The 13534-nt window shown below is 32.1% G+C and overlaps 1 protein-coding gene and 1 pseudogene across 3 annotated transcripts; both read right to left on the bottom strand.

The window, feature by feature from the left end:
• Window positions 1-7082: 7082 nt before the first annotated feature.
• LOC100793591 (scarecrow-like protein 14) lies at window positions 7083-9025 on the bottom strand (annotated as a pseudogene).
• Window positions 9026-9179: 154 nt separating this feature from the next.
• Window positions 9180-13212, bottom strand: LOC100793066 (scarecrow-like protein 14). 3 transcript variants are annotated; one of them, XR_005888032.1, is made up of 3 exons: window positions 12824-13212; window positions 10726-12726; window positions 9180-9446 (listed from the first exon to the last, which is right to left on the bottom strand). XR_005888032.1 is itself a non-coding variant. In XM_041008537.1 (2 exons), exon 2 carries the CDS (start codon window positions 12719-12721, stop codon window positions 10787-10789), a length of 1935 nt encoding a protein of 644 aa, XP_040864471.1. In that variant the 5' UTR covers window positions 12722-12726; window positions 12824-13212; the 3' UTR covers window positions 10529-10786. The 3 variants fall into 3 exon arrangements, 1 of the variants encoding a protein (XP_040864471.1); XR_005888031.1 differs by having other exon boundaries at window positions 10726-13212; XM_041008537.1 differs by lacking the exon at window positions 9180-9446 and having other exon boundaries at window positions 10529-12726.
• Window positions 13213-13534: the final 322 nt, after the last annotated feature.

Genomic DNA, 13534 nt, shown 5'->3' with positions numbered 1-13534 from the left:
ATAATTTTTTATTATTATTTAATCACATCTCATCATTCATATTCATATGACTTTTAAGATAATTATAATAAAAATTAATAATATTATCATATATGAATCTCTTTAAACAAACTTCTTTATAAGAAATTTTAAGAAAAAAAATAAAACTAAAAAAAATCTCTAAGTTAAAATTAACTTTTTTATTAACTAATTTATAAAAGTTCTCCTTTAAAAAAACTATATAGCATGTGAAAATATAATTTTTTTCTCAGCATATAATACAATTATTTTTTTAATTTGGCACAAATAATTAATGTGTTAGAATTGAAATTAAATAAGATTCTTATAAAAAAATAATTATTTATTATACTTTATTTACTTTCCAATCCAACTTGGCCCAAAAAAAATATCCGTATAACTTGTTAATGCATAGTTTTATAAAATAATATTTTAAAAACTGTACAGTTTCTGTCCACTTGTTACATTTTTAAAATTATATTCTGACATGTTTTTTAATATAAAATTTAGTTTTACTAGTCAAACTATACAAAAATGAGTAGTTAAAATCACGACAATTCCTTATTAAAATATTATATGTTGAAATGACAATAAAGTTATAAAACAATTAGCTAATAAAATATAAATATATGACTTTAATTTCACCGGCTACCGACAACTGGGAAAAGAGAAATTAGGACATTTGACTAGCGATTATATTTTAATTAATAATTAAGGTAAAACTAGGAGAGTAATAAGATAAGGAAAAATGTTTTAATTTTAATTTTCGTATATAGTCAATTTGAATATTTGTATAGTATTAATGAAAACTTATTATACATTTTTTAAAATCATTATTATAAAAATCAGTATTTGTATAATATATTATAATTGATAACTAATATAATATAAATATCCAATCTCTTTTAATAAACTCTTATTATTTTTAATTTTTAAAAAATAAAAGACAAAATTAAATCCCTTGGACATCTTCTGCCACAGATAAATTTGGAGTGGTCTCTATTTTGTCTTTTCCTTTGGTCTTTCTAATTGATAAGGAATAATAATAAAAAATTTATTAAAATAAGTTTTTTATAATTCAATAGTTGGGGTCCTTAAGAAACTTATTTATCTAATTAATTTTCATTTAATATTGTGGTATCTATTTGGAGTGGTATCTATTTATGTAAGAAATCCAATCATTTACCAATAGATTAATTTGAATTGTTATCTATTTTTTTTAATATTGTGCATATTGTGCATGAAATTCGTAAACAACTTATTTATCTAATTAATTTTTGTTTAATGAATTTTTATACTTTATTAAAATAATTTAAGAAACTATTATATTGAATTTATTAAAAATATTAAAATAAGTTAAAAATTACGTGGAGATCATAATTTTTTTATAAAACTAAATAAACTAAATAAAATTTTTAAAATATTTTTTAAGTGTGTCTTTAGGTAAAAAATATTTACAAATTTAATTTAAATTAAATTAATTATTTAAAAAATCAGTTAAAAGAAAAATTTAATATAGTTTTTTTAAACTTAATAAATTACATAAGAGTTACTCCCTTTGGTATCAATGTTTAATATTAATGTAGACATCTTAAGAAATATTTAATACTGATCATGAATTACATATTTAGTCTAAAATGCCCTTATTTAATATTTATGATGAGAGTAATTGTGAAGTACATCATAATTATCTATGCCATGTTAAATAATAAATAATATACATGGAAGAAAATAATTAATTAAACTTAAAAATATGTAAAACATCAATAATTTTAGGGAAAAAAAGTTAAACATCAATTACTTTTTATTAAAATCACATTAGTAATTTGTTTTTATTATGTTATAGGTATAAACTATTCATTAATTTTTTTTAAGAATAATTTTTGTTAGAAAAATTGAGAGATCACTTTTAACAAAGTCTCCTTTTTTTTTCATTTATGAGATTTAAACTCAATATCTTATTTAAAATATTTTACCCAATTTTACTCAAATTGACACTTTTTTCATCTATCATTCATCACATTAAAATAATGGTCATATATTTTTCCAAACATGAGTGTAAATGGAAACATTTTGTTACACATTGTTTGAATATAAAAATGAAAAAAGAAAAATAAAAGGAATGATAAAAATTAAAAATAGAGAAAATGAATAAAATATACATATTATTTGGTTTGATTGAAAATAGAGAAAAAGAGAAAAGTAGAAAAAATAATTTTTTATACTTATTTATTTAGATAAAAAAAATATGAAGCATAAATCCATTTTACAAATAACTAGTGTTAATATAAAAGAAAAGTAACAATTAAGACAATTTATAAATTTTAATGAAAATTTGGTTTTGTCTTAGTTTTCCTTGTTGGGGTGAAATAAAAGTTTTTTTAGTTGGTTCTCGTGACTTCTTTTGTTTCTTTGCCTTTTCTAAATTGCAACCAAAATATTGATTTTTTTTTCTACAGAGTGAACTTAGCACCAAACACATCCTAAATTAAAAAAAAAATAGTTATAGGCATAGTATGTACACGATACATAATACAAAGTATTTTAAAATTTAAATATAAAATTACAAATATAAATCAACATAAATAATTAAAAATACATTTTTACTTACCGCTGACATAAAAAATCAGATTTAGTTTAGAAAAAAAAAAAAAGCAATTCTAAGTAGCATTAGTATCAAAAGAGTCCACTTCAACTCATTGAATAATGTGCGCAAAATTATATATATATTCAGTCCCCCATGAATGTTTGTGTTAATCAAATGTGGCTAAAGGATGATAATTTTCATTATACTTATATTATACCCTAGTTAATCGGGTTATACAACGTATCTTATATGTGACTATCATATCGGAAAGGAATCTCAACATCCTATCTGGAATGCTATTCGGAAGCTACTGGTTCCTAATCCTAGCAAGCTAAAGACATTTGTTTGCCAAAATACGCACAGAAAGGTTAAAATGACAAAATCATCAAAAAGAGAAATTATTACACGGTCTATATTATTATGGTTTCGACCAATATTTATATAATTAAATTTTTAATTATATATTATGTAAAAATTAGTCAAAAGCATGTATTAAATGCTTGTCTTAATCAATACTATTTTTTTGTTAATTTTTTTTAAGACTATCGACATGTAGTGATCTTGAATATATAATAAGTCTTCTCTGAAATGAGATAATCATATTTTAGAAAATAAAATACATTTACATTTATCAATTATAAAACTAACAAGTAAATTTTTAATAATATAATTTATTATAATGTACATATGTTTTATCACTGTTAATTTTTTTTAGTAAAATGTTTATATAAATAATTGCATCTCATTCTCAGTCAATGTCATGTCCTGATATGTGTTTGACAAGTTATTTTGGTCCTTAATTAAAAATGTGAGTGTAATATTTAATTGGGAAAAAGAAAGTGATATCTCAATATGCTTAACTATTTTAAAAGTTTCAGGGAAAAAAAAAGGAATCTTATAAGTTGAAACAGGGTTTTAAAACAGTTAAAGCAGCACTTGGTTCCACAAAAACAGAGGCGTGCGCAAAATATACAGTGACATAACATACTAAGATAAATATTGAAATTTCATATTCAACATTCTTCGCTAATAAACTCATACTAATTTCAATTAAACATGTGTAGGATAAACTATAAAGAGTTGATCGAATTACTATTGTTTTATTTGGATATCATCATCAAACAGTGTATAGGGTGGTGACTCTACACTTTACAGGCTACCGGAGAGCGACCGGATTGTTCGTATTACTTGGCTGCCAAGCCTACACAAACTTTCTTAATCCGTACGTAAACAAAAGGTAAACCTTGACAAGGAAACCAGTCAGTCTTCATTTCGGATCAGACCAGACATGTTTGAAATTTCGAAGACTTTTCAAAGACAAATGCTAAATGTTAACAGACATTTTCACCGCAGGTGTCACGCACGCTCGCGTAACATTGATGCGGAGGCAAAGCACATTCATGCACACACGTACACATGTTATGCTCGGGCATTTGAATAAGGAGCACAAACAATATAATGGGGTTGGATTTGCTTGGCGTATTGGGTGATTGTGGAATTAATGCAATTTCCTGGCAATAAATTACTAAGCAGGAAAACATGCAGCGAAGAAATGACATTTGGATTAGGCGCACCTCAGAATTGAATTTAATTAAGGTCGTGGGAAGTCACATTTATCCACCTATGCTAATTGGAGCTAATTTTATATCTTTATCAAGTTAGGACTCTCACTTTAAGAAACAAGGGTTATTTTCAAACTTGAGAAATGTTAGAAAAACACACTCTAGGAGCATCTGCAATATGGATTAAAAAAGGAAAAAGTTACATGTGGTATCAGCAATATGGGGTCTGGTCTCCCCCTAAGGCAATTTTTGCTAAAGTGAATTGTGATGGAGCATGTTCCTATCAGCAAAATATAGCGTCAGCTGGTGTTATCATCAGGGATAGTAATGGGCAATTTATTGCTTCGTTCTCTACTCAATTGGGAGAATGGTCGGTGGTCATAACTCAGCAGAACTCCGGGCAATCTATTTGATTTGATAGTGTAGTTAGTAGCTTATCAAGAGGGCTTCAAAACCTTGAGGTGGAGAGTGATTCTCAAGTGGCAATTCATCTCATAAATATTACATGTCAGCTAATATGAGTTATTTTTATATTAAAAATATTTATTTAATAGTTATTTTTTGACTTAAAGGTTAAGAATTAATATTTTTCTTATTTATAACTTGCAGATATGAAAATGAAGAATTAAAAACAAAAAAGATCCAAAAAATATCAAAAATATGAATAAGGAAGATTTTTGACATCATGCTCAAGTCCACACTAACAACATAAAAAAGGGTCAAGCTAAGGAGAAAATAGAACCACCCCTGAGACTTAGAGTTCTATAATGAATACATCTTAAGCGTGAGTATATCCAGGAGGAGAAATCCGGGCAATCTATTTGATTTGATAGTGTAGTTAGTAGCTTTTCAAGATGGCTTCAAAACCTTGAGGTGGAGAGTGATTCTCAAGTGGCAATTCATCTCATAAATATTACATGTCAGCTAATATGAGTTATTTTTATATTAAAAATATTTATTTAGCAGTTATTTTTTGACTTAAAGGTTAAGAATTAATATTTTTCTTATTTATGACTTGCAGATATGAAAATGAGGAATTAAAAACGAAAAAGATCCAAAAAAATATCAAAAATATGAATAAGGAAGATTTTTGACATCATGCCCAAATCCACACCAACAACATAAAAAAGGATCAAGCTAAGGAGAAAATAGAACCACTCCAGAGACTCAGAGTTCTATAATGAATACATCCTAAGCGTGAGTATATCCAAGAGGGGAAATCTTTCTTTATATATTCTTTTTCCATCCCTTCTCTTTTATCAGTTTCTAAACTCATTTTCAAGTGTAAGACTGCTTATGACTATGAGAGGCTAAATTCTTAGTTAGAGCCTCACAGGCCTAAAAAGCCAGATGTATTATACACTTTATATTTATCAATGTAAACATGTGTTTTTTTTTTCTATTATTCTTTCTTATTTTAATTTATGTATCATTCATCATTGTATCATCTCTAGGGATTAGGGATTAGGTGCTCGACACAGGATAATTCTTAATAGAAATATAAGGAAGGTCTTATATGCATTAGTTTTAGGGATTAATCATTTGACAGAGGGTAATTTCTAATATAACTAAAATGAATGGGGGATCTTAATAAAATAATTGTTAGATATAAAGTGATTGCATTATGCACATGCATCAAAGCAAACATCTAAAATTAAAACTTCATGCATTTTATCTATTGAGTCTTTGCAAAAACATTCGGGAGATTGATGGGTAAAATAGGCTTATCACCGTGAGACATATTCCAATAGATGTGGGTAGTAAAAAAATCACCAAATTGTTAGAGAAAAATATAAAATAATATACCTTAGACAAATAAGACAGACTAGGTCTCAACATTATCACTATGAATTTATCTTTCTTTATCTTTATCTTAATATTTTTGTTTTTTAAATCTTTTACTTTTTTTTTCTCTTTTATTTTTATCTTTATCTTTATCGTTTTTTAATTTACATGTTTTATTTTTTCTATCTTCTATTTTTATCTTTAAATCTTTATCTTATCTCTTATTTTAAATTTATTATCTCTTGTTTGTAAATTGAGTTTACATTAATCTAAGTACAATTAAAGTTCCTCTGGATTCATACTCGAACTTTTGAGTACTTTACTATTTGTTATAAAATTTAGTACACTTGCAAACTAGTTAACACGGTGATGCTCCAATGTTTGGAAAGAGGTTAGCTAATTCACTTGCCAAGTTTGGCTTATCCTTTTAGATCAGCGCATGAAGACCATAGAGGATGAAGCTACGAAGACCATAGAGGATGATGCTAGAACTGTTATTAGGCGTTAGTTGTTTTGAGCGTTGGGCCCTCTTTCAGTTTTTCTTGAACAAAACAGAGAGAAAACTTGCACGAACGTGTACCTACGATACTTGATCAAATTATAGTTTATCCCTTCTAATATCACTTTTAGAATTCATTCCCTTCAATATTGTTTATGCCATTTAATCTTTCTTTTTTTAACTATAGACTAGACTAAAATCGTTAACTTATTCATCATGGTTAACAGCGATTTCATGAAATCCTTAGTTTAGGTGCAAAACTGTACTGTATTTTTTTTTTTAATTTTCTTAGATAAAAAAGGAATGAAGCTAAGCATTTCCATCTTGGTAGATTGAAAGGTTGAGCTTTTTTCTCTAGACAGAAAGACTGATTCTTTAACTTCAGTTAAATCAAAGATAAGATTTAATGCTCTGAGGTCTACTTCTGCATATATTCCTTTTTCAAGCGGTTGCCTATGTCGTGGATGTGGAGAACCAGCACTGCTAAGGATATGTTAGCCAAAAGTCACATCCAGGAAAAAAGTAGTGTCTAATTGAGGTATATAAGTTCATTATTTGTTCTTTGTTGTTTGTGGTATATATCTGTTAATAATGTACTGACATTAAGTTTAGGGCTGTCAGTTAGATATGTAAGTACTAAACAAACTACACATAGAAAGAAACTAACTATCACTTTGGTTTTTTCTTATCGTAAAAAACAACAAATGAGCTAGGGAGATTGAAGGAGACGTACTAATAGTTGTGTGTAGGACTAGATTTTTGTAATTTGGAATAAATAATGTTCAAGGCCTATGCTATGCAGGTACCCAACAAGAGGAAGCATATAGAATTCGACCCTTCCAACCTTGTAGCACCCAGTCGCCATCCACCTCAAGCAAGAAATTATTGTTGTACGCATCATCTCTCAACCTACCCTTTAATTGTCAATGATTCGATGATTCAGAGGAAGCGTTCTAAACCCATTTCTCATGTTCCGAAGCTGCCATTGCTTGTATGTTTGTGCTCTCTCAACCCTCTCAAAACCTTCACAAGCTATGATGTTCACTATCTCCCGTCCAAACAACTCCTTCTCAAACATCAACCTCATGGGATCTTGCGAGCAACGTTGGTGTCAAGCATGTCAAACAATGCAGTGTAATGAAAGAGAGCCTCCCGGAACCATGACACAAAGAATGGTACATCATAGGATCCGTTGACAATGCCATGCACAAATATGTCAGGATTTGCATTCTTAATCAATCTCAAAACAGCATCCCTGGGATTATTCAACACCACAGTCTCGTCTAGCAGATGCTCAAACTGAAACATGCAGTTCACAGCCACAAATTCATTCCTTTGTATCTTGAGGTCGTCCACTTTGATGGTGTCCCATCTCTGTGCCATAGCATTGAACTCAAATGGAACATTGAAACGCTTGCAATAATTTGCGAGCCTACGCCCTGTCTCGAGCACCCTCTGTCGTGGCCTTAAACCAGGTTGTGGCAAATCTATCCCCGTGATTCGAAGCTTGGGTGGTCCACCAGCACGTCTTGATAGATGGCCGACAAGTCCAGGCCCCTTGAAGCCATAGCGGATACCAAACTCTATGATGTGAATTGTTTCAGCTTCCTCGGTTAGATTCCTAATATAATTGTTGGCAAACATGACTGCTATCTTTTCAAATGGGCACACTGAAGCATATACATGGTAAGCTTTTATCATGTCTTTGACAAAAGTTCTTTTGGAGGATAGAACACTATAAACCTGGTAGCCTGTTCCATCCAAACGTGCTTCAAGGGCGTTTCCAAAGTAATGTGCAAGCATTTGAGTCTCATCCCCGATTGGAGAAGAATTCTGCTTAATTTGCTTTACTAATTGCTTAGCAAATGAAGGACTACTAGCAGAAGCAACAGCTTGTGCACATAGCATCAGCAGTGTCCTAAGATCCACAACTTCCCCATCACTTTTCCTAACATCTCCACCAAACATATTTGTTAATATTGTTTCATGGGTTGTGTTAGGAGGCACCCCTTTTCCTAAGCCAGTGCCTATGAGTACTTTATCAAATAATTCAGACTGCTCACTGTCATCCATGTATGGTGCTGATTGCTTCCTGCTTCTCTCATCTGCTTCATTCTCTTCCCGCTCCCGAATTTTCCTTCCTCCTGACACGGTCCGAAAATGGTCTCCTTCTTCTGCTTCTGTCTTAATTACCAGATGAGGAGCCTTTGTGAAAGAAGGGGCAATAATGAATGGAGTATGTTTAGGAAGGAACTGGGTACCTTGGTCTACACCTCTCTGGAATTTCTGTAGAAATGTAGAATCAAGAAACCCAGCCTGCAGGGAATCGTTGAAGAATCCAAATCCAGTATTCATGTTGGTGGTTGAATTAGAGTGGAAAACAAAGCTATCAGGAATATGGTCAAGGTTTCTCCACTGAGACTCAGCGGAGCTGCTAGTGCTGCAACTAAGAGTACTACTGCTATTATTATTATTATTATTATGACTGGAGTTACCAAGAGAGACTTTGGTCAGGGCTCTCCACGCTGAGGTAGTTGTGAACATGATGGTGGGTGGAAGAAGAAGGGTAGTTGTGATTGTGAGTGATAACCTCATAAAATGATCTCTGGGTGTCTTGGAGAGCTAAGGAATCATGGAACATACTGTAGTTCTCCTCTGTGTTGTCTTCCATGAGCATTTGTTTAATGTAGCCAAGGACAGCGGAGACATCACTCTCATCTTCTTTACTAATATTGATGGAGGAGACTCTTATCCATCTTACAAGGAGGAATAATAAGAATTCATTCTTGGGGTATGTATGCATATATTATATTAACGATTTCATACCAAAATTGTTGTTTAAGAAGAGGAAAACAGGTTTTTGGGAATCTAAAATTATTAAATTAAAGCCATGGAGTGTGTGGATGAAATAAAATTGAAAAAGTTTGCATACCAAAGCAAGGAAGGAGCAGTAGCACGGCAGGAGGTGGTTGAGATCTCTGAAATTATATAACTCGATGCAACTCCAAATTCAACGCTGCAGATTTACAAACAAACGATTCCAGCATGTCAAATAAATCATCAATCTTATTTCTAAACTATTACTTTTATTTTTCAAAATAGTTCTTAAATTAGGTAAATTATCTAAGTCATTCTGCAGGTGCTAATTTTTTTTATTAAATTTCAAATAAATATTAGTCACAAAAGGCTTATTTAATAAATTGATTGTGTAGGACCGCTAAGCAGTGTACCTCACTTTGCCACGTCCCTTTCCACTTCGTAACTTTTAAAATCCGTGGTTCACGTGATGACATTGATAAAGATCAGTAAAACTTATTTGACTTGAGGTTGAGGATAACTATTAGTAATAATCACATTAATTAAAATTTTAAGATATATAAATATAAAAATACTTCTTTCCGTTCTTATAAACAAATGATAATATATTTAAACTATTATTTGTTTCTTATAAAAACAGACAAGAGAGTACATAACAAAGACTTCTTTTAATTACAAAAGTATTTTTAACAGAATATAAAATATTAAAAAATCAATATAAATTTTTTATATGTACTTGTAATATTGATTATTAAATGTTAATAATATTTTATTACAACATTGATTGTTGAACATAATTTATAATTAAAATATTTTATTTTAAAATTAATAAAAGAAAAAGAATAAAAAAAATAAAATATTGAATTAATGCTTGTTTAATTTTCTTCTTATAGTATATCTTATCTATAATTTTACACATAAAATTAGTAATAAACATTTTTGTCAAACTCAATCTTTATTAAAAGGAATTAAGCTACCCATCGTCATCTTGGAATATTGAAAGGTTGAGATTTTTTTTTTCCTAACAGTGATTCTTTAACTCAATCAATTATGGGGATCTAAATAGGTTAGATAAGCAAAGTGTGTGAGTTTTGTAAACTCACTCATACGTATTGATAAAAAAAAATTCTACTTAATCATAGACAAGATTTAATGCTCTTAGGTCTAGTTCTGTATAAATTTCCTTTTCAAGCGGTTGCGTATATCGCGGATGTGGAGAACCAGCACTGCTAAGGACATGTTGGTCAAGATCAGTATTATGTGTGTTATTGAGGTAAGTTCATTAATAACTCTGTTATTTATTTGTTCAGAATGTACCGACATTAACGATATTCTTTGCGGCTCTCAATTGTATTTGCTGAATTTGTTAGATATGTAAGTACTAAACAAACTACACATTGAAAGAAACTAACTATAACTTTGGTTTTTCCTTATCATAAAAAACAACAAATGAGCTAGGGAGATTGAAGGAGACGTACTAATAGTTGTGTGTAAGACTAGATTTTTGTAATCTGGAATAAATAATGTTCAAGGCCTATGCTATGCAGGTACCCAACAAGAGGAAGCATATAGAATTCGACCCTTCCAACCTTGTAGCACCCAGTCGCCATCAACCTCAAGCAAGAAATTATTGTTGTGCGCATCATCTCTCAACCTATCCTTTAATTTGCCAATGATTCGATGATCCAGAGGAAGCAGCCTAAACCCATTTCTCATGTTCCGAAGCTGCCATTGCTTGTATGTTTGTGGTCTCTCAACCCTCTCAAAACCTTCGCAAGCTATGATGTTCACTATCTCCCGTCCAAACAACTCCTTCTCAAACATCAACCTCATGGGATCTTGACGAGCAACGTTGGTGTCAAGCATGTCAAACAATGCAGTGTAATGAAAGAGAGCCTCCCGGAACCGTGACACAAAGAATGGTACATCATAGGATCCGTTGACAATGCCATGCACAAATATGTCTGGATTTGCATTCTTAATCAACCTCAGAACAGCATCCCTGGAATTATTCAACACCACTGTCTCGTCAAGCAGATGCTCAAACTGAAACAAGCAGTTCACAGCTACAAATTCGTTTGGCTCTATCTTGAGGTCTTCAACTCTGATGGTGTCCCATCTCTGTGCAATAGCATTGAACTCAAATGGAACATTGAAACGCTTGCAAAAATTTGCAAGTCTACGCCCTGTCTCGAGCACCCTCTCTTGTGGCCTTAAACCAGGTTGTGGCACATCTATCCCCGTGATTCGTAGCTTGGGTGGCCCACCAGAACGTCTTGATAGACGGCTGATAAGTGCAGGCCATTTGAAGCCATAGCGGATGCCAAAGTCTATGATGTGAATTGCTTTTGCATCCACACTTGGATTCCAAATTGAATTGTTGGCAAAAATGATTGCTAGCTTTTCAAAGGGGCACACTGAAGCGTATACATGGTAAGCTTTTATCATGTCTTTGGCAGAGGTTCTTTTGGATGATAGAGCACTACAAACCTTGTAGCCTGTTCCATCCAAGCGTGCTTCAAGTGCATTTCCAAAGTAATGTGCAAGCCTCTGAGTCTCATTGCATGTTGGAGAAGAATGCTGCATAATCTGTTTTACCAACTGCTTAGCAGATGAAGGATTATCAGAAGCAATGGCTTGTGCACATAGCATCAACAGTGTCCTCAGATCCACAACTTGGTCATCATTTTCCCAGACATCTCCACCATACAACATGTTTGTTAATATTGTTGTTTTATGGGTTGTGTTAGGAGGTACCCGTTTTCTTAAGTCAGTGCCTAGAACCACTTTATCAAACAATTCGGATAGCTCACTCTCGTCCATATGTGCTGCTGATTGCTTCCTGCTTCTCCCATCTGCAGCTTCATACTCTTCCCGCTCCCTTTGTTTCCTTCCTGTCAGAAAATGATCTCCTTCTTCTGCTTCTGTCTTAATTACAACATGAGGAACCTTTGTGAAAGAAGAGGAAAAAGGTGTGTTGGCAGGAAGGAACAGAGTACCTAGGTCTACACGTCTCTCAAAAATTTCAGCGAGGGGATTGTCGAAGAATCCAAAGGGAGTATTGATGGTAGATTGGGTTGAATTTGAGTGGAAAACAAATTCATCAGTAGTGTCAGGAAGTAGAGGGTAAAGGCTTCTCAAGGGAAACTCAGAGGAGCTGGTAGTATTGTTACTAGCGCAACTACTGGAAGCGCTAAAAGTAATGTTATCAGCGGAGCAAGCAGAGAGACATGGCTCAGGGCTGTCCACGCTGGGGTAGTTGTCAAGATGATAGTGTGTGGAAGAAGAATAAGAAGGAGAAGGATAGTTGTGATTGATAGCCTCCAAAAATGATCTCTCAGTGTGTTGGAGGGCTAAGGAATCATGGAACATACTGTACCTCTCCTCGGTGTCGTCTTCCATCAGCATTTGCTTTATGTAGCTCAGGACACTCTTGTCCAAGCAAGACTCTTCATCATTAGTAGCATTCATCATTGAATCTGCAAATTAGAGACAACTTCAAAAAATTAATAAGCTATAATCACATTTTTCTGTAACACTTTGATAGGCTAGGATTTATTTTTTTGGTAGATGCACCAGTGGGAGGAAGGGAGGGTCAGAATAATCATTGCGACTTCAAATGTGGACTGACTGAATACTGATCGAGCTGGGAACTGAATTAATATGTTGAAGAAGCTAGCAAGCCGCAAGTCGCAACATTGCCACCGGCCACCGGCCACCGGCCACCGGCTAGCTAATTCGTTTAACACATGTCATGTCTTTCGGCCATAGTTCATGGTTGACGGATTTACTAACTAACTTAATTCCCTTGCTAGCTGCTGCTTGCACTTTCAAGAATCAAATATCTCCTTCAACGTCGGAGGAGGTCAAATGTTGATGTTGCCCCTCTTCCTCACTAGATTATGCTCCTTTCTCCTTCCAACAAAAAACACACTCCTACCTACCATAGTGCACGTGTGTATTAAAATAGAAAATAGCTTGTTAACTTAAATATTATTAAAAAAATAAATTTTATTATAACGAGACTAATGTTTTAGTTTTTTTTCCACAAACATGTTGATAATGGATAAAATAAATTTTGTTTGGACAATATCAATCAAAGGTATATATTTTTACTTTATGTTTCTATTTTAAATATATAAACCAAACTCGGTTTGTCTCAAAGTAGGTTATAGGAAAAAAAAAAAAACATTTTGATCATAGCCAGAATACTACCATATCCAGAAGCATCCAGATTTTTCAAAGAGTTGTTGTCAACATTAATTTTGATCATACCATCAAGTGGAG

The sequence above is a fragment of the Glycine max genome, chromosome 13 (assembly GCF_000004515.6).
Source record: "Glycine max cultivar Williams 82 chromosome 13, Glycine_max_v4.0, whole genome shotgun sequence".
NCBI lineage: Eukaryota > Viridiplantae > Streptophyta > Magnoliopsida > Fabales > Fabaceae > Glycine > Glycine max.
Note: the sequence above shows the minus strand (reverse complement) of the source record. Positions and strands in the feature narration are given on the sequence as shown.

Excerpts from the sequence above, each read along its gene's own strand:
- LOC100793066 (XM_041008537.1), bottom strand. The coding sequence starts at position 12,721 with ATGATGAATGCTACTAATGATGAAGAGTCTTGCTTGGACAAGAGTGTC.